This window comes from Rasamsonia byssochlamydoides, assembly GCF_041956645.1.
Source record: "Rasamsonia byssochlamydoides strain NRRL 3658 unplaced genomic scaffold VTN77scaffold_20, whole genome shotgun sequence".
In the NCBI taxonomy this organism is placed as follows: Eukaryota; Fungi; Ascomycota; class Eurotiomycetes; order Eurotiales; family Trichocomaceae; genus Rasamsonia; species Rasamsonia byssochlamydoides.
Genome location: NW_027192403.1, coordinates 161,202 through 180,435, shown reverse-complemented (window position 1 = coordinate 180,435; position 19,234 = coordinate 161,202). Strand labels below are relative to the sequence as shown.

The 19,234-nt window shown below is 50.6% G+C and overlaps 7 protein-coding genes across 7 annotated transcripts; 5 read left to right on the top strand and 2 right to left on the bottom strand.

The window, feature by feature from the left end:
- Positions 1-1,892: 1,892 nt before the first annotated feature.
- On the bottom strand, positions 1,893-6,980 carry VTN77DRAFT_2941 (uncharacterized protein; the record flags this gene model as incomplete). The annotated part of the gene is made up of 9 exons (XM_069418836.1): positions 1,893-2,165; positions 2,223-2,314; positions 2,377-2,445; positions 2,504-2,658; positions 2,716-3,500; positions 3,550-3,595; positions 3,651-3,754; positions 3,809-6,637; positions 6,693-6,980. 9 exons carry the CDS (start codon positions 6,978-6,980, stop codon positions 1,893-1,895), a joined length of 4,641 nt encoding a protein of 1,546 aa, XP_069278999.1.
- A 340-nt stretch (positions 6,981-7,320) lies between these two features.
- VTN77DRAFT_2940 (uncharacterized protein) lies at positions 7,321-7,764 on the top strand (the record flags this gene model as incomplete). The annotated part of the gene is made up of 3 exons (XM_069418835.1): positions 7,321-7,478; positions 7,643-7,659; positions 7,727-7,764. The coding sequence occupies 3 exons, from the start codon at positions 7,321-7,323 to the stop codon at positions 7,762-7,764; spliced, it is 213 nt and encodes a 70-aa protein (XP_069278998.1).
- A 111-nt stretch (positions 7,765-7,875) lies between these two features.
- VTN77DRAFT_2939 (uncharacterized protein) lies at positions 7,876-9,179 on the top strand (the record flags this gene model as incomplete). The annotated part of the gene is made up of 6 exons (XM_069418833.1): positions 7,876-7,925; positions 7,998-8,397; positions 8,463-8,621; positions 8,697-8,758; positions 8,828-8,950; positions 9,005-9,179. 6 exons carry the CDS (start codon positions 7,876-7,878, stop codon positions 9,177-9,179), a joined length of 969 nt encoding a protein of 322 aa, XP_069278997.1.
- Positions 9,180-10,448: 1,269 nt separating this feature from the next.
- VTN77DRAFT_2938 (uncharacterized protein) lies at positions 10,449-11,027 on the top strand (the record flags this gene model as incomplete). The annotated part of the gene is made up of 2 exons (XM_069418832.1): positions 10,449-10,588; positions 10,646-11,027. 2 exons carry the CDS (start codon positions 10,449-10,451, stop codon positions 11,025-11,027), a joined length of 522 nt encoding a protein of 173 aa, XP_069278996.1.
- A 1,430-nt stretch (positions 11,028-12,457) lies between these two features.
- On the bottom strand, positions 12,458-14,026 carry VTN77DRAFT_2937 (uncharacterized protein; the record flags this gene model as incomplete). The annotated part of the gene is made up of 7 exons (XM_069418831.1): positions 12,458-12,557; positions 12,677-12,788; positions 12,884-12,959; positions 13,033-13,267; positions 13,340-13,414; positions 13,481-13,869; positions 13,931-14,026. 7 exons carry the CDS (start codon positions 14,024-14,026, stop codon positions 12,458-12,460), a joined length of 1,083 nt encoding a protein of 360 aa, XP_069278995.1.
- A 748-nt stretch (positions 14,027-14,774) lies between these two features.
- Positions 14,775-16,465, top strand: VTN77DRAFT_2936 (uncharacterized protein; the record flags this gene model as incomplete). The annotated part of the gene is made up of 8 exons (XM_069418830.1): positions 14,775-14,817; positions 14,865-14,896; positions 14,947-15,132; positions 15,187-15,507; positions 15,557-15,681; positions 15,740-16,040; positions 16,109-16,329; positions 16,399-16,465. 8 exons carry the CDS (start codon positions 14,775-14,777, stop codon positions 16,463-16,465), a joined length of 1,296 nt encoding a protein of 431 aa, XP_069278994.1.
- A 1,253-nt stretch (positions 16,466-17,718) lies between these two features.
- Positions 17,719-18,291, top strand: VTN77DRAFT_2935 (uncharacterized protein; the record flags this gene model as incomplete). Its single annotated transcript, XM_069418829.1, has 1 exon — positions 17,719-18,291. One exon carries the CDS (start codon positions 17,719-17,721, stop codon positions 18,289-18,291), a length of 573 nt encoding a protein of 190 aa, XP_069278993.1.
- Between the last annotated feature and the right edge of the window lie 943 nt (positions 18,292-19,234).

The following is a 19,234-nucleotide window of genomic DNA, read 5'->3' as shown; positions in this document are numbered from 1 at the left end:
GTGCCGACGAATGAATGAATAGATCCAGATTGTGTGTTGGTCTCAAAAATAAGAATAAATAGAAAAAGGAAAGAAGGAAGGACGGACCATGTGCGCAGAGAACAGGACAGACAAGATGGATAATAGGACTGACTCGGTTACATGCAGAGTGGGCACTTGATAATCGCACATATACAATAATCGATATATTTGTTGATCAAGGGGTAGTATAGTATGCATGTAAGACCATCATGTCATAATGAAATTAGTGCAGACTAATAATTACAAATATGCTCCATACTGCGATGCGACTGAGTGACTGACTGACTGACTGATGGCTGTCAACCACGTGGGGGCAAAAAAGGCAATGTTAATCTAAACCTAAACCTAAACCTAAAACCTAGAATTCATTCAATCGATGTTACTTGTAAGGATATACGAAGTACGGAGTACTCCGTACTTACTTAGAGATAAAGAATTCGCTATTATTAGTTAGTTCCCTCCCTCCCTCTCCTTTCCTTTATTTACAGTGAGGAGTCGACTCTAGGGAAAGCGAGTCAAGTCAAGCAAGTACTAACCAATGAACGACCGGATTCCGTGTTGGTTGGTCTCAAAAATAAGAATAAAAGGAGGGTTAAAAAAAAGGAGGATGGACTGAGGATGGACAACAGACTGCGCAGTGCAGAGAACAGACACACAGACAGGATGAATGGATGAATGCATAGTACTGACTCGATTACATCCAGACTAAGCGCTTAATTGCACGTGAAAATGGAGTCGATAATCGATAATTACGTTGGTTGAGCAAGGGTAGTAGCCTTACTCCGTACGTAGTAGGTGCCGTAGATCAAACCCTAGCCTACTTAGGTAGAGATCGTCTTATTGTACCAAGTTCCATGCCAACTACCGAAGTGCGTATGCAGGACTAAGTAATAATTACTGCAACGCTAGTCAGTCGATGTCGCGGACCGTGTGAAAAACGGAAAGGCCGAAAGGAAAAGAAAAGGAAAGGAAAAGAGATAGAAATGCTTAGTGATAATTAATAATCCAGGTATAGTGTAACTACAGCAGGGTCCATATAGGATAGGATAGGATAGGGTATAATCGATAGAGATAGGATGGGTAGGTATCAGGGTTCTCTTGTTCTCTGTTTTACTGTTCTTTCTTTGTGCGATTAATTAACTACAGGTAGATAGATACCTAAATTGAGCATAACAGCAGAGTAGATGGTAGATACAAACAAATTGATTGAATCGAATCGCAAGACTGCACACCTATACAGGCTATCACCCCTTTCCATTTATCAACACCAACAGGCCAACAAGAATATGGACAACTTTCGTCTACATACATCTACTGACAAAACAGGCATAACGAGTCGCGGCGTTCTTCCCAACTAAGCAAGACGCTGGGGCAGGCTGTCTCCCTTTTTAGTTTTGGTAAATCCCCGCAGGAGATCGCCATATGAGTCGGTCCGCACCCTGGTTGCATGCGTAGTTAGTTGGGTTAGTGGTGTGCAAGTGTCCACTCCACTGCCCGCACAGACACCGCGCCAGGGTCCAGACCTGAACTCCAGCCTAGCCTAGCCTCCAGAACTAAACTAATGAGCTGATAGACGGCCCCGGAGATTTTCGGTCTTGTTACCCCTCGTAGATAGAAACCAGGCAGGACGCAGCACGGTCCAATAGAGCTGTCTGTCCATGCTGATATACGCGGGGCCGTTAGACGGCTAGTCGCGCTGCCTTCACCACGCTGCCGCTGCCTTCTTAGCGACAGTAGCCTCCATGCTGTACTCCGTGCACACGCAGAAAAGCAATTTCATTTTCCAAGCGATGCTGCTGCTGAACAAAGAAAAATGATGACCGTCCCGACTCCGCAGAACAATCCGGTTCCCCGAGCGGCTAAATTTCAAACTATTCCCGCCGCGGCGCGTTGAGAAGAGATGTCACCGCTTCGCTGTCCAGCAGACCCGCCTCCTTGACGAGCTCGTAGAACTTTCCACCACGACGGATCAGCTCCGCGGGAGTATCGAATTCGGCCACCGTGCCGCGGTCCAACACAATGATCCGGTCCGAGTCGATGATCGTGTTGATGCGGTGCGCAATGGTAATGATCGTTCGGTCTTTGAAGATGCTGCTACGCAGGGTGCGCTGGAGGAGTGCGTCCGTCTCGACATCAACCGCAGCCTGAACAAGAAATTCTGTTAGAAATTGAAGACCTGATGAAGTAAATGCTGGACATACCGTTGCTTCATCGAGCACTAGGATGTTGCTCGGTGTGAGGAGGGCGCGCGCCAGAGAAATGAGCTGGCGTTGTCCTTGGCTGAGATTGGATCCTGGGGAATGTCAGATCTGATGACGCAAAAAAAGAGGAAGAATAAGAAGGTTGCGAGATTACCTCCTTCGTGAATCAACGCGTCAAGTTGGCCGTCCATGCTCGCAACGTGGTCCTTAAGTCTTGCATGCGCTAGTAATTCGGTCAGCAGGCAAACCACGCGAAGTACACATGGTGGAAGATAACTTACCAAGTACACTCCACAACTCCGTATCGTCGTGAACATGTCTCGGGTCAAGATTGTCTCGGACAGTCCCTTCAAACAACGCCGGATCCTGAGGGATAATCGCCAGACGGCCTCGCAAGTCAAGCAGACCAATCGTAGAAATATTCAACCCATCGATGCTAGACGACATCAGTATCAAGGAGTCGACAGAGAACAGCTGTAGACAGGACACCCACCTGATGCTACCCGACGCCGGTTCAATGATGCGGAATAGTGCCAGAGTCAGCGAACTCTTCCCCGCGCCTGTACGGCCCACCACGCCAATCTTCTCGTGAGGCTTGATGTCCAAGTTGATATCCTTCAGAACCAAGTCAAGCCCCGGTCGATAACGCGTGCTGTAGTTCTGGAACACAACACCCCCATGTGCAGGCCAGCTGATGCCCGGTCGGTTCTTGAAAATCACATCCGGTGCTTCGCTGGGCAGGTTGGCGTATTCAAGCACTCGCTCCACCGACACGATGTTGGTCTCCACCTCCACCGTTTGTCTCACAATCCAGTTCAGAGACTGGGTGATCTGTAGAGCATACGACATGGCAAGGCCCACCATACCGGCGGACAGTCCACTGCCGGTAGCGACCGAGATGATGGCAAAGACCGCAGCGGCAAAGATGATGATCGATCCGATGAATTCGAGTCGCACGGCCAGCCATCGATTGGCACTGATGGATGGGAAGTAGGCTCGCGAGTTGGCGTCCATCCGCCACTCGTTTTCCAAAGTGAATCTCTTGGCCTGTCTGTATGCGCGAATCGTCGAAACGCCGCCAAGGGATTCTTGGAAGTGCGCATAGATCGGGCTTCGACTCACACTGTCCAGTCTCTTCAACTCGCGGGAGGTCCGGAGATAGTACTTCTGATAGGACAAGTAGACAGCTCCCAAGGGGATGATCAGAATGAGGAAAGCCGGGGTGGAGATGGCAATCACGGCCATAGTGAACACAGCACGAGCGGTATTCACGAACAACTGATTCGCGTCAATACAATCCACGCAGATGTAAAGGTGGCTGACTCACCATATTGAAGGTACGCGCAAGCACCTCGTCGACACGGTAGATATCACTGCGCAAGTGTCAGCATTCAATATTCGTAGATAGAGATATACAACTGTAGCAACCTTGAAAACCGATTCAGGATCCGACCAGAAGGAGTCGTCTCAAAGAAGCTCATTGGAGACCGGAAGATGGCAAAGGCCATCCGCTCGTGGAATTTCCGTGAAGCCTGGACAAGAATCATATTAGACCTGCATCAAACTGCCGTATGGTCGGTACATACCTCGATAGAGCAGAAGATCCACAGGATGAGAGTCTGCAGCACCACCAAGGCCGACGATCCAAATCCAAACGCGAAATAGATCCCAATGTACTTGCCAACCTGCGGGTTCTTGCCTGCGACTTCATTGACCTCGGACCACCGTTTCAGCCAGAAACCGCCGGCAACCTGTGTTGTCTGTGCCGCGAGAAGAGCCAGAAGGTAGATGGCCACCGCATACAGGTTGCTCTCCTTGGCATATTCACCGTAGACGCTCCATTTGACCTTGCCCTGCTCCGAGGTCTCTTTGGTCTGCTTGGTTTTCAGGCCATTCTCCTCGTCCGACGTTTTGCCTCGAGGACCGTGCCAGCTGGCCGTGCTCGCGCGTCGCAACGTCGCCATGCTAGATCTTCTTCCAGCACCAGTGCCAGGCTTAATGGGTGCAAGCGGACCAAGTCCCTCTTCGGCTTCATCCGCCTCCGACAATTCGGATTCTCCAGCTTCCTCGCTGACCGTCGAGTCCATGCTGACGGGACTCTTGTCACCTTTACTGGTCAGACTGGCCTCGGAGCCGTCCTCGTCCTCGCTCGACGCGGTGCGGATGAGAGTAGCCACCTCGCCTTTCATGGCGAGCAACTGCTCGTACGTTCCCTTTTCGACCAGAGTGCGATCCCGCAGCAATCCAATAAAGTCCGCCTCGCGTAGAACGGCAATGGAATTGGTGGCGAGAATGCGGGTCTTGCCATTCAGGATTCCGTTCGGCCCCAGCACGCGGTTGATGAGATGGCGGCCCACGTGAGAATCGACCGCGGACAGGACATCATCCAGGAGATACACATCTGCACGGGCATAAACGGCTCGGGCAAGAGTCAACCGAGCCTTCTGACCCCCGGAAAGGGAAATTCCCCTCTCGCCGACTTCCGTCTGATCGCCGTCCGGCAGTGTCTTGAAGTCGTCCACCAAAGCACAGGCCTCAACGGTCAGCTCGTAGAACTGCGGGTCCCATCGATGACCAAAAACGATGTTTTCTCGCACGCTCGCGTTCATCACCCACGGCTGTTGCGCAACGTAGGCGACGCGACCCCGGACGATCACTTCTCCATGATTCTTCCAAAGGTTGCCCAGCAAGGCCTGTAGCAGAGAAGACTTGCCGGAACCGACGCGACCGACGATGCAAGTCAACTCCCCCTTGCGAGCGCTGAGGTTGATGTTCTCCAGCACATTGTTATCCTGATACTTGTTCCAGGTGAACGACCCATCTCGAATCCGGACGGACTCATCTCCAATGTGGGTTACCGGTTCCTGGAAGTCGACAGCATCCGACTGCAGTTCATCTGCGGTGAAGTAATCGGTCAGACGCCTCACTGCGACCGACGCCTCGATGATGGATGTAATCACCATCGGCAGGATTGACAGAGGGAAAGTCAGCAGATTGAACAGCGTCAACGCGGGAAACACAATCTCCGTGGTCAACGGCTTGTCGTTGGTGAGGACAAAAACGGCAAAGGTGGAGCACGAAACCAAGAAAGGGGTGGACGACCAGGTGAAGTTGGCAACGGACTGCGTCGCTCCGATCTTGCGGAGCGTGTTCAGTTCCAGGTCATTCCGGATATGGTTGAGCTTGTTCATGAACGCGGTGTTCCAGGCATAGAGCTTGATGCTCTTCATATTATTCAAGATCTCCGTCATGAGTCGCGTCCGGGCATCCTTGTTCTTCATCTGCGTCACCTGCAGTTTCTTCATCATCCGGGCGATCAAGCCGTTCAAGGGAATCATCAGGATCATGACACCGATGCCTGCCAGCATGCTAAAGCCAACGAGCTGATAAAGTGACACCATACACAGGAAAATCTGGAACGGTGCGGACCAGAGCTGCATACCGAATTGGGTCAGATCCGAGAGCCGCTGCTGGTCGACGGCCATATGGTTGACGATATCGCCGGTCGTTTTCGTGGAACGACCCTCGTTCGATAGCCGGAGCGCCTTGGAGTAGATCATGGCGGTCAGAGATGACTTGACACGCATTCCGGTCTCAAAGGCTCTCTGGAAGTACTGATGGAGGCACATGGTCTGCGAAACCGAGACGACGAACATGGCCAGCGCGATGGCAACGCCTCGAATCACCGGTTGGGGATTGTCACTACGATACGAGTCGATGTAGTTGATCAGAAGACGCAGCAACTGGGGCTGGACAAAAGCCAGAATGTCACTCCCACATTTGATGACGGCACCTCGGAAGTAGGGCCCGCCAAACGCTCGGAACAGCGCGAGCCACAGGGATGGCTTCTTCTTGCGCAATTCCCGTTCCCACGCTTTCTCCAGCATCTCTCCCGTGACCCGGGTGGTGTCGCGGTTGCGCAGGTTCCACATATCATCCTGTGTGAGGTAATGCTTGTATCCGTACTTCATCATCGGGGTCATCCAGCTGAAAGTCAGGACGGAGAAAACGTCGGCATACTCGTAGGGGCATTCATCTTCGGCACCCAACGCGTCGTACGCACTCTGCTTCTTTGGCACGAAATACTCCAAGACAAACTCCAGCACGGCTAGCCCGAGGCTGACGTTGTACACGACGAAGTAGGGAAGGTGATGACGGAACACGTGCCGGGCGATGAGCGATCGCAGCTTGACGCCGTGCGCGACAATGAAAAAGACCCAGTAGAAGAGGACGACGCCATTGGGCTGTCTGCTCCGCCAATGCTCATAATACTGGACCGTGAAGATCACAAAGAGAGACGCTAGTGTCAAGATGGACGTCCAAAACCTGAAATCAACCAGTCGAATCCGCGGGTTCGTCTCCAGCTGCAGGCACGCTTCAAGGGCGGTCGAGATGATCAGGAGGAACAAAACAACCTGTAATCGGTTAGATATGTTTCTTCTGAGTCCTGTGAGGTCGAATAGAACGCACCAGCTTCGCGTAGAAATGCCAATTCTTGGGCACTGGCTGCGGAATCCTCTTCTTCAACAGGAACCAGATAGCGCCGGCGCCCATGAACAGACCCCATGCAGCCACCAACGCGACCCAGACATCGAGAAAGCAGGGCGTGAAGTCGAATCGCACCGGGCTCAGAGGACCCCATCCTTCGCCATCGCCGCAAAACGGCTGCCGTGAGGTTGGAGCACCGGGGCCAGGTTGAGGCGGAGCGGTGAACGCGACGTCGTTGATGATGACGGCCTGCGCACTGCCATCGATCATTTCCGCGGTCGTCAGAGTATACTTGGGACCAGTACACCCTTCTGCCTTGCCTGGAAAGACGCGACGTGAGCGAGAGTCCTGCTGAAGAGTTGCAAAAGGTCAGCGACAAACCTTTTTTTATCCAGCAACGCTTACTGGCAAGTAGCCAGCTTTACGTAACTTAATGGAGGCCTGGAGAACAGTTGGAGCTGGGCCGATTATTGGCTGTGGCTGGCTGGCGATTACTAAGACAACACGGGAACCTCGGAGATAAGTCCCGCACAGCAACAAGCACCGAGCGAGAGATAAGCCTGCAGCCCTCCAATCGGCCTCAATTGCGGTCATTCTTGAGGAGGATGAAATGCCCAAGAAGACAATGACCGATCTGGATATTCCTGGCTCTTTCGACGCCATTGGTCTTGCCATTCGCAAAATCCAAGCTGCTATTGTTTTTTCGTCAGAGCATCAAGAGTGGGGAATCCGTGCAGGACACCGATCAAGTCACCTGACAGCAGTGACGTAAGGGGTTCGAGCTCCAACACGGCACTTCTCCCGCAATTCTATTTGTTGATATCAGCAAGAACGACAGGGGTAATGCCTATATAGGGTAGAACACAGAATTGCAACTTTATCAAAGCTGGTAGATGGTCGGTTCATAACCATTACCTAGGACTGAATTGAAGCCTTGAGCAACAAATATGTAGGTCTGCCGCTATCGATAAAATATATTGCACATATCTAATCTTTGGTGACCCACGCAAATTTAGCACCCACCATATATATTATGCAGTACAACTCGAGTTGACGGGGTGAACTCTGTTCTTGCTAAACTCCTAAGGCTGTGTTTTGCGCATCACGTGTCCCATCTAGACTGCCAAATCGAGACTGAAGGCCACGAGGCCAGTCTTCCGCCGCCATGGTGTCTCTAGTCATGGTTGGAGCATGCTACGTCGATACGATTCTAACGTAAGGATACAAACATATCCACGCAACGGAGCAATTCGGACTCGACTTCTCATGTGTGTGTATATTTGACAGAGTCGACCACTACCCCGGTGAGGATGAGAAGCTTCGAGCCTCGAGCGTCAGCCGGCGTCGTGGGGGGAACTGTCCCAACTCCGTCGAGGTCTTTCAGCAGTTACTAGATTCCTCCTCGTTGCGCGACGATGTATCTCTCAATCTTGTGGCCGTGCTACCAGCACGATCATCCGTTGGGAGCCAGCAAATCAAGGCCTCGTTCGGTCCGCGCGTCAACCTCGAAAACTGCATCTACCGGGAAGCGTTCAACGAGCCTGCGTCGAGCTATATCATCAAAAGCCGGTCAACTGGCAGTCGAACAATCGTCAACTACAATGAGTTACCGGAGATGACCACCGCTGAGTTTGTGCAGATCGCAGATCGTCTGGTAGGCAGTAAGGACGGCTGGGTTCATTTTGAGGCAGGTTCTTATCTATCTCGCTGTCACGGCTTACTCTGCATGTCCTCGTTTGCTGACAGTTCCAGGGACGAATACCCGACGTAACCTTGCAATGCATGCAGTATCTCCGTCAGCGGCATCCTGCAGTCCGGATCAGCGTGGAGGTTGAGAAGCCTGGTCGCGCCGGGCTGCAAGAGCTTGCCGCGGAGGCTGATGTAGTGTTCTATGCCAAAGGCTGGGCTCAGGTGATTTCTATGTAGTCTCTAGTTATCGTTACATTTTGTACCGTGCAATTATTGACTCACTGTGACGTCTGGCAGGCCAACGGCTATCGATCACCGGAGGAGTGCCTTCGAGCGCAGGCGGAACTGACGCCCAAAGCGTACGCCTTTCTTTCGTCTTGACCGTGACCATTGCTGTAGACAATCCTCTGACTGACTGAGGTGAACAGACGGTATCTATGTTGCACCTGGGGCGAAGCTGGCGCCGCGATTATGGACCTTGCTGATAGAAATACACGTACCTACGAGTCTACTCCGGCGTACACAGTGGTGGCGGACGCCCAGGTTGTCGAGTATGTAGCCCATTACATCTCCTGAAAGACTGCTGTTCTCACACTGAAATACAGTACCATCGGTGCCGGGGATACGTTCATAGCAGGCATGCTCTACGGTCTGATCTGCCACCCTGACGACTGGGATTTGTCGCGTAAATTGCGCTTTGCAAACGAGCTGGCTGGGCGTAAAGTCTTCCAGGAAGGATTTACGGGTCTGGGGGATGCAGTGAGGCACCATCTCGAATGACCAAAACCTTACCCACTTGATAACCGCAGGAAGATTAAGCGGGGATCACAATCACAGCAGGCGACGGAGTGATGGAGACGCATATCGCAGAGAATAACTCATGACTGACAGTGAAATGGTATATGAATTATCAACTATATCTTAACTACTTCCCGTCATAGACATCGTACCTATACTGGCTCCCAACATGATCATCACGCAGCCTCTTCTGACCAGGACCGTAGATGCGTTCCCTCATCGTGCCACTCTCCCCCTCCGGGGCATAGATGCCTCTCTTCCGCAACTCCGGCACCAGCAGCTCGACGACGTCTTCAAAGGTCCCCGGCGTCCAGACATAGCCGATATTGAACCCGTCCAAATCAGCCATGCGGATCCACTCCTCCATGATATCGGCCACTTTCTGCGGCGTGCCGACAGGAACGGGCCCGTTGCCGCCGATGGAGATGCGTTTGCCGATATTTCTCGGCGTCCACGCGGGGACGTCGTCGCCGTGGTACGACAGGCTGTGAATGGTCGAGTGGACGCGCGCATCGACGTGGACGTCCGACAGCGTAATCTCTGTGTCGAGGTCGAAGCGACTGAGGTCGATGCCGCTGCCAGCAGAGAAGAACGCGAGGCCTCCCTTGGCGCTGGCATAGTGCAGCGCTTCCTGGTATTTGGCCCTGGCTTCGTCGTCGGTGCGGACGAGGATGGGCGTCAGGATGGCGAACACCTTGATGGATCGCGGGTCCCGTCCGTTCTTCGCGGCCTCCTCGCGGATTGCCTTGATGCGCGGTGCCACGATATGTGGAGATGGCGCTGAGACAAAGATGCCCTCGGCGTGTCGGGCACCGAACGCGACGCCTGCGGTCGACGTGCCGGCTTGAAACAGGAATGGTGTCCTCTGAGGCGAAGGGTCGAGGATGTGCGGGCCGTCGACGCGGAAATACTCTCCATGGTGATGGACGTACTTGATGCGGCTGGGGTCGGTGTAGATGCCGGTTTCCTTGTCTTCTTTCAGGGAGTCGTCGGCCCAGCTTCCCTCCCATAGTCTGTTTCGTCGTCAGTGCAAGACCTGCAAGATCGATTCGGGGAAGGCTTGCTTGTACAGAACGCGAAGGTACTCATCCGCGATTTCATAGCGCTTGTCGTGCTCGATCAGAGGCAATCCCAGCTGCATGACGTTAGTACACAGCCAAGCTGTGAGTACTACTGCGGCAAACTTACCGCTTTCGACGCCGACTCCTTCCACGAGGTGACGATATTCCAGCCAAAGCGACCACCGGTGAGATGATCAAGCGTGGAGAAGCGCTTGGCGACGACGTACGGCGCTTCGTAGGACGTGGACGTGGTGATTGCGAAGCCCAAGTTTTTGGTAACGGACGCCATGGCGGTGACGGGCTAGACATAGCACAGTACAAGTTCGTTAGGTATGTCAGGGACAATTAACGAATCCATTGCAGCGTCTTTTAGCTAACATACCACAGCAGGATCACCCATAGGCACCTGGATAGCATTCCGAATCGACGCCTCCGCACTGCCCTGGTAGGTATCGTACAGACCGTACGTGTCGGCCAGGAAGAGGGCATTGAAGTCGCCCTTTTCGAGCAGCTGCGCCAGATTCGTCCAGTAGGAGAGGTCGCGTCGCTTCGTCGCCGCTCGATCTTTGGGGTGCTTCCACTGGCCGAAGGAGAGATGGCCGACAGTGAACATGTCGAAAGCATTGAGGTAGATCCGTTTTTTGAGCGGTGGGCCATTGCCATTGCCGTTAGGTTCTACTGGTGCTGGTGCTGGTGCTGTTATTGCGTTGGATTCAGTCATCGTGCTGAGGATTTTATTCTGCAAGGTCAAAGATTCGACTGCTTGTGAATCGACCATATACTGGTTTTCTCTCCGTATGCACAGTACCATATAGATTAGGGGTATCTGCTAGAAGGTGGGTATTGGTGACTACCCATCTCTTAAATCAATTAATCAATCCACTCTATGACGTGGTTACACCTAGTCCTATTCAAGTTTCATCCAGATTAACTAACTCCATAACCATACCCACTAACTCGCAGCAATCATGAGCAAGCGAGTGAGACGGCGGCGTTATCTGTGAACAGTACGTGGGTAAAGTACTGTACATTATTAAATGGAGCAGGTTAGTTAGGGTTGGAATCAGCCCTTATCGTAGCTACGATCACGATCAAAGCTGGCGAAGTGATCTCATCGCCAAGTCTACCAATAAACAGACCATAGCAGTAATGTACATACATAGTACAGTTAGTATGAAACGAGGGCGACTGCACTGTAATCATCTGGTAAGCTATCTACATAGGTAGCTAGCTAGGTAGCTAAGCTACTAGTTATTAGTGCACATAGTCATGGTTTTACTGGTTCTGTGCTGTGCTTACTATTCTCATTTTCTGATCTGATAATAAAGTGGGTGTTGTCCCCTCTATCTATCCAACGAGCAGAACTTATATATCTATGCCATAGTATTTTTCTACCTAGGTAGGTATTCCCTTCATCCGGGTTAAAAAAAGTCGTAAAAACACCCCGAAAGACACAGACAGACAATTATACTTAGTTTAGTTTCTTCGGAATTGATAAGATCGAAAGACATAAGATCACCTCGAACACCCATGTATGTACTGTACATTACATTACACACATATACTGTAGTTCATTATACTACCTACCTAGGTATACCGTAGGTAATGTGCAGTTGCGCATATATAGCTCAGTATCGCGTCATGGCAACCCTGGAACTTAGTAACTATCCATATACCTACCTAGGGTAACTAAGGATGTAGGAAGTGCAGGTGGAGGTGACCACGCAGGACAGAATTAACTGAAATGATTGCACACAATTGCTGAATTTATCCAATTGGTTAGTTAAGGAGCAGATTATTAACTAACTCAAGCAACTATAATAATAGTATATTCTTTTATCTAGGTGAGTACGTAGGTCGTGTAGGTGTACTACGTACAGCCCTATAGAGAGAATGAGAGTGAGTTACCTAGGTAGGTAGGTAGCTTTTCTAGGTCAATAGACAGAATCAATAAAATATCTCTATTAATCAAAACAAGCCCTTCTTCGGCAAACAAATCGATGGAAGTAGCTTTGTCACATTACGACTGGTTGGCTTCTCAGCAGGACTTTCCCAGTCAGGTAGTTGTCCGCAGTGATAATAATCTTATCAACAGGTGTAGCTACTACTCCCAACAACGCAGATACTAGCCCTAAACAAGACCATATGCACATATACCCACCCAACAATAACTAATCATGATTTATTTTTAATGACTACCTACTCCTCATAATACGGCCGCTCCGCCTGCGGGGTAATTCGCACCATGTGTCGCCTCGTATCACTGCCCTCGCGGACCTTGAAATCGCGTAATGCCGAGCTGGAAGCACATCACTGTTAATATCACATACTGACAAACAACGAAAACTGCCACCTCAGGGGTATCGACAGAAGTGAAGGGAGGGATAGGAATGGGGAGTGCAGGGCAGGCACACTCACTGCTGCGTCACCCGGTTATCGTACACCACCACCGTGCCGGGCGTCCAGTGGATGCGGATATGCCAGTCTTGGCCTTTTTCGATGTGGTCGTAGAGGAAGTTCAGGATGGCATCTATCAGATATATATATAAAAAAAAGGTTCATTAGTAATGCGTGCATTATTGGGATGATAGGAAAGGAATCTTTCACGAGGTGTACTCTACTTACTGCTTTCTTCCTCCTTCCACCCGACAATCTTTCGTGTGTACAGCGGGTTGACGTAGAGGGACTTGGTTTTGGTGACCTGGTCAACATCAACATCATCAACATCCCGTTTCTTAACACCAGCTTGACACAGTGCAATAGCTTATGCCTACCGGATGCGTCCGCACAACCGGATGCACCGTCTCAACGGGCTCCCGGATATATCGCTCGCGATGCTGATGCACCGCAGCCTGGGAGAAGCCCGAGTGCGTGGCGTACAGCCCCGAGATCCGTCTGCGGAAGTCTTCGTACAGGTGCTCGTAGGCGGCGGTTGTCGACAGATACAGCGTATCGCCGCCGGAGGGAGGCCCTTCGAGGACGAAGAAGATGGTTGTTCCCATGCCGTTGCTATTGTGACAGGCAGACTGTTAGCGAATAGATATCTGTACAGAATGAAAGACGATTGCGTTAATGACGTACATCTCATAACTCATGTCGCTGTGCCACTTGACGCTGCTGACATTGTTCGATATCTCGTTGTCGACCGCGTTGCTCCTGTAGATATAAGATGACAGATTAACTGAATCTGACTCGAAATTCAACGATTTGTTTGCAACTCACACAAAATCTCGATACACCGGCAAAATCTCCGGATAGTCCTTAATATGGCCCCCCATCTGATGGACATGCAACGGTCCAAAATGCCGTCCAAACTCGCGCTGTCGCTCCGGCCCGATATCCGCGAAATCCTGGTCGTGGAAGACCACCACCCCGCGCTCCGCCGCCAGCAGGGCGAGCTCATCTTTCTGTGCTGAGGTGAGCTGGCTGAGCTGGATGCCGCGCAGCTCGGTGCCGATGTTGGGCGTGATTTCGTGGACTGTGACTCCTGGCGCCTGTAGGAGGTTCTTCTTCTCTGGGTCTGCGCGCAGGCCGACGTCTGCGTGGGAGAATTCCTCCAGGGGAGGCTGGAGGCCGGGGGTGTAGTAGGGGAGGTATTGCGCGTATTTGTACTGAGGATTTTCAATCAGTTGGTTTGTTTTTTGCAGTTCGTTGATTGAACTGGACACCTACCGTGACCTTGTCGTAATCGATCGAGGTCTCGCTACGAAGCTGCTGGTGGTTGCTGTTGCGGTCATGCTCATCACCGGCTGCAATTGGTGGTGCCATTTTGTCAGTTTATAAATATTGCTGGACGATAATAACTGACGAGACGTTAAGTGGTAGTGATGACTTTGGAGGAGATGAGTACTCGACGTGAAACGGAGGGGTGAAATTGAACTACATGTCTGTACAGTACTTTATCCCCTGCCCATGCTATCAAATTAGTAATGGCTTCGTGTATAGATAATAGCTTCTCCATACCGTTGACTTGCATAGTTTCGGCTATCTGAGCCAGTCGTCTGAAGTGGCAAGATGATGCGTGAATCGACGCAGATTGCGTCGTTGACTATGCAAATCTCATCATCTCTCTGTACAGGAGCCAGGGTATGTATGTGCATTGATAGTGACATGGATTCATACAACATATCTCCATGTTGTTAAATTAAAGATAACAATCGGTCACTGGAATAAATATATATAGTCGTATGGTTGTATTTTGTTATGAAGTCCACAGTTCAACAGGTATATGCTGGAAATATGCCCGACAAATCGAGCGTGACGGCTTCAGCAATTCCTAAGACGAACGAGTCACGGGATTCCTCTGATCATGGAGATCAACCAAAGACTTCAAGACTTCGACGATTTCTCGGCCTCTTATGGGACACATTGGACGGCGATCCCCAGGAGAGAAAATACGTGCAGAAATTGGATCTTTTTCTGTTGTCAGTAACGACATACTCCCCCTACGATGGATTTAGTCATCTTATCAGGCTGACAGGATAATAATCTTCTTGATTTATATAGTTCATATATCATGCTAGGCTATTTTATCAAGTATCTGGATCAGCAGAATTACTGTATGAACTTTCCTCACTGACACTGATACTCTGCTCACTTTCTCTAGCGAACGCCTTTGTGAGCGGCATGCAGGAAGATGTGAGTCTCGTGACCAGAAGGATATACGAGTCCTGGATTGACAACATCAGCTCCACCTCTACGGCAACGAACGGAATCTGCTGGTGACATATTTTAACATCGGACTGATCATCGGCACCGTCCCATCCCAGCTGATCCAGTTGAAGTACGTCCGCCCGTCGATCTGGATTCCAACATGCGAGTTGCTGTGGTCCGTCCTTGTGATGGCCATGGGTGGTGCGAAGAATATCCAAACAGTGAGCCCCCCCCCCCCCCTACTGCAACCAGTCACACTCTAATCGTTGTGCTAGTTGTATGCCCTGCGCTTCTTCGTCGGCCTCCTCGAGTCGTGTTCGTTCCCTGGCTACGCCGCGCTGCTGGGCAGTTGGTACGGCCCGAATCAACTAGGGAAGCGAGTCGCGCTGTTCGAGCAGGCGAGCGCCATCGCGGGCATGTTCAGCGGCTATCTCCAGGCCGGCCTCTACCAGGGCATGAACGGCAAAGGGGGTCTGGCCGGCTGGAAGTGGCTCTTCATCTTCGACGGTGTCATTTCCATTCCGATCGCCGTATGGGGGTACTTTGCGATTCCGGATCTGCCTAGCAATACCAGGGCATTCTACTTCAGTGAGAAGGTATTCTCTTGAAGAATGAATATGATAGAGAACTGTCTCACACGAGCAGGACCGCCAATACGGCATCGAACGAATCCAGCGCATGGGACGCGCCTCGCCAAAGAAGCTCACCTGGCCCCGACTCAAGCAGATATACACCAGCTGGCACATGTGGGCCTTTATTTTTGCCTATGTGTGAGTTTGCCTATATTCAATAATGTCTTCCAAGCTAATAATCTTCTTCTGCCAACAGCATGGTCGCAGAAGCAGGCTCCGGGTCCGACTATTTCAACCTCTGGCTCAAGGCCGAGAAATACCACGTCGTCCTGGTCAACACCATCCCCAGCGCCGGAAACGCCATCAGCGTGGTGTCGTCCCTGTTCTTCGGCACGGTGGCCGACCGGACGGGTCGACGATCGGAGACGGCCATCGTCGTCTGTGTCCTTGTCATCGTGGCCAACATCACGCTGTCCGTGTGGTACATCGGCAAAGGGGCGCTCTTCTTTGCCTTTTTTCTGTCTTATACCTCTGCTGCGGCGCAGCCAATTATCATTGTAAGTCTAGTCTCTAAATTCCATTCTTCCATAACATCTTCACCGTAACTGATCTTTTCTGTCATCAGGCATGGGGCCACGAGATCACCCAACACAACGCCGAGCTGCGCCAGCTGCTCGTCGCGACGGGGAACATCTTCACCTACACCTGCAGCGCATGGCTGCCGGTGGTGCTGTTCCCGACTTACGACGCGCCGCATTACAAGTATGCCTACCAGGTGCTGATCCTGTTTGGCGGGCTGTCCATCCTGGGTATCCTTTTATTAAAATATCTACGTGAACGGGAGCTGTAAGTGGTGCTGTTCCCCATAGAAGTCTACTTGAGTGTAATTCCTCACGCTGACTGCCTGACGGAAAGGAAAACGAACCCGGAGTCAGGCCTCGTGGCAGTTGGTGATGGTGGTCATGAACATGAAAGGCCATGAAAACAACGATCCTAGGTCACGCAGTTACTAGACTTTTTTGGATAGTAATTGCAAACAATCTTCATTGGAATTTATACATATCAACAAGGGGTGTATTTGATGTGACGTCCTGGTATAGAATCAAATCTTTAAAAGACGAAGTTAGCAATTTCTTTTTACTTTATTTCTATCTTTACTTTTGCTAGTAAAGAAAAAGACTCGCTCTAGACTCTAATTAATGATTGAGTTAATTAGTAGTAATAATAAAGATCAATCAATATCAACTGTTCAAACGGATCAGCCTCCCATTAGAAAATACTTGAATGCTATCGACTGGTTAAACGCTCCACTAGCCCAGCGATTAATTAATAGCCCCGTTTTATTGGCTGTTTGTTAGACTTGTCGTACGTCGGGAGTGTCATGGTGAGACATCCGACATCCCTGAATGAGGCATTGGCGCCGATCAGGAACAACTGAAACGGATTAAGCTATCTGTCAGTTGCAAGCCGCTTGAGCTTAGCATGGCTTGATTTATCTGCCGATGAGAAAGAGAGATAATGTACTCCGTACTCTGAACAGTACGTAATGTAGGATTGGGGAATGGTGCTAGCAATGAACTAGTCCGTATAACAGACGTCTTCTCTTCAAACTATAACCTTGCTTCCAACATGAGCATGTGTATACACACTTACTTACACAGAATGCCCTTTCTACCATCGCGGACAACCACCGCTGACGGCTGATACATTCCGAGTTGCAAGCAGCCCTTCCTTGAAACGGCAATGTAAGCCTTTCCCACCGCCTCCTGTTTCACCCAGCCAAGAATCAAAACGACGGATGCACAGACATAGCAAGATAAAAATATCTATCGCTTTCTGGCTTATACTAAGCTGTGCCTCGACGATGTCGATCGAGTTTCAAGGTTCTTTTTGGTGAGGAGTTGGTCCAAGTCCAGCTGTTTGGTAAAGTGTATCGATTGTCGCCGTCTACGTAAGCTGGGGCAGCGAGGTGTTTGAAAGATGGCCGGCCATGGAGCTGTGTATGTCGACTGACATCTACCTTCATGTCTGGACCGTGCGATAAATACAGCATTCCATCCTCCATGGCTCGTGTTTTTTGTCTCCAGCAGCGCTCACTTTCATCTATTATTCTCTTCAACCGTATCAGCTGGTCTGATTTACATTCGTCAAGGGAATCATTAATTTACTTACTCTTTGCTCAATTCTTTTCTCTCATTCATATCTGACACATTTCTTCTCCTGAAAACAATCAACATGCAGATTTTCAGCAGTCTCATCACTCTATCTCTTTGCCTCTCTGCCCTCGCCGCTCCCGCAGCCCATGAACATGACCACAAAACGTCCTCCAACAGCACCATGAGCCACAATTCCGTCAAGGCCACCTGCCAGGAGATGAAAGAGCTGACGCGCCTGACGCACCTGGCCAACAACCAGACCCTTCTGGAGGAGTACATCAGCAAGAAGAAGCTCAACGCATCCGAGGCCTCCGAGCTCGAGACCAAGGTTGCCAGCGCGTCGACGAAGCTGAACGCCCTGTCGAGCAACGCGACTCTGGTCTCTGAGTGCGCCGTGGTCGACGCGCACGAGAGTCTGGTCGTGACCTGCGACCGGATGGCCCGGCTGGAGGAGTGGGAGAAGCTGTCCAACGCGACGGCGCTGAACGAGCTGGCGGCCAAGAAGAACCTCACCCAGACAATGATCGAGCATCTGAAGGAGAAGGCGGCCAATGCGAGCACGGAACTGAAGGCGATGGAGAGCAATGCCACTCTCGTGGCGGCTTGCCAGCAGTTGCAGGCCAAGAAGGAGAAGTCGAACAGCACGGGTTAGTAGAGTTGGGGCAACATTTATGACGATATCTGAGAACTAACGGTGGCCTTTAGGATCGACAACCTCTTCCAGCAGTGCCAGCAGCACCGCCACGAGTACGAGTGGTGCCATGGGACTGATGTCGATGGGTAGCAGCTTGTGGAGCTCCATCGGTCTGCTTGGGCTTGCCGTGTACGTCTTTCTGTAGGAGAGAGGGTATATGGAACAAATGAGTCATGTTGTGCAGTGATGACTAGGGAGAAGAAGGCATCAGCTTCAAGATTTTAGTATGAAATCACAATGGAACGAGTCAGAGAGCATTAGATTTCCCAGCAAGGTGTCTGAACACACTTTCATTTATAGCTGTTATTCTTTTTTTTTCTCCTTTTTCTTTTTTGTTCTCTAACGAGTCAGTCCTTTTGTCTATATCCTAGTTTCTCGTTAGCGAAGAAGAGGATTTAGATAATACTGTGATTTTGATAAGCAAGTATGGGCCACTTGGACGAAGCTAAGTAACGTCCAAATACGCTTTCTGCCCATTGATTGGATGTTAGAGAACCTGTGCTTAATTAATGAAGGGCGTTTCTATTTTCGATGCTTCTGTCCCGGCGTGAGGTCATGCAAGAGCTTACTATTATTTATTCTCTGCTTATTGACATCCCGGGATACGAAATCCGATATGAGGGCAGTGTTGTCATGAAGCTGGAATTGTTATTTCTCTCCTGCTTTAACTTTCTTGGAATAGAGGCTTGAGCGAATGGCATCTTTCTGAAGTGTTAAAAGCCAATACTCACAGCCTGTGCCAAGTTGGGGAATAACGTTAACGTCATCGAACGAGGGACACAGGACTATGACTCAGACGAGATTCGCTAGTTGGTACTAAAAAAAATTGACATTCATCCGAAAGATTACATATGACGATTCTGATGACTGGGATGGCGACTCATTATGATTAATCCATATT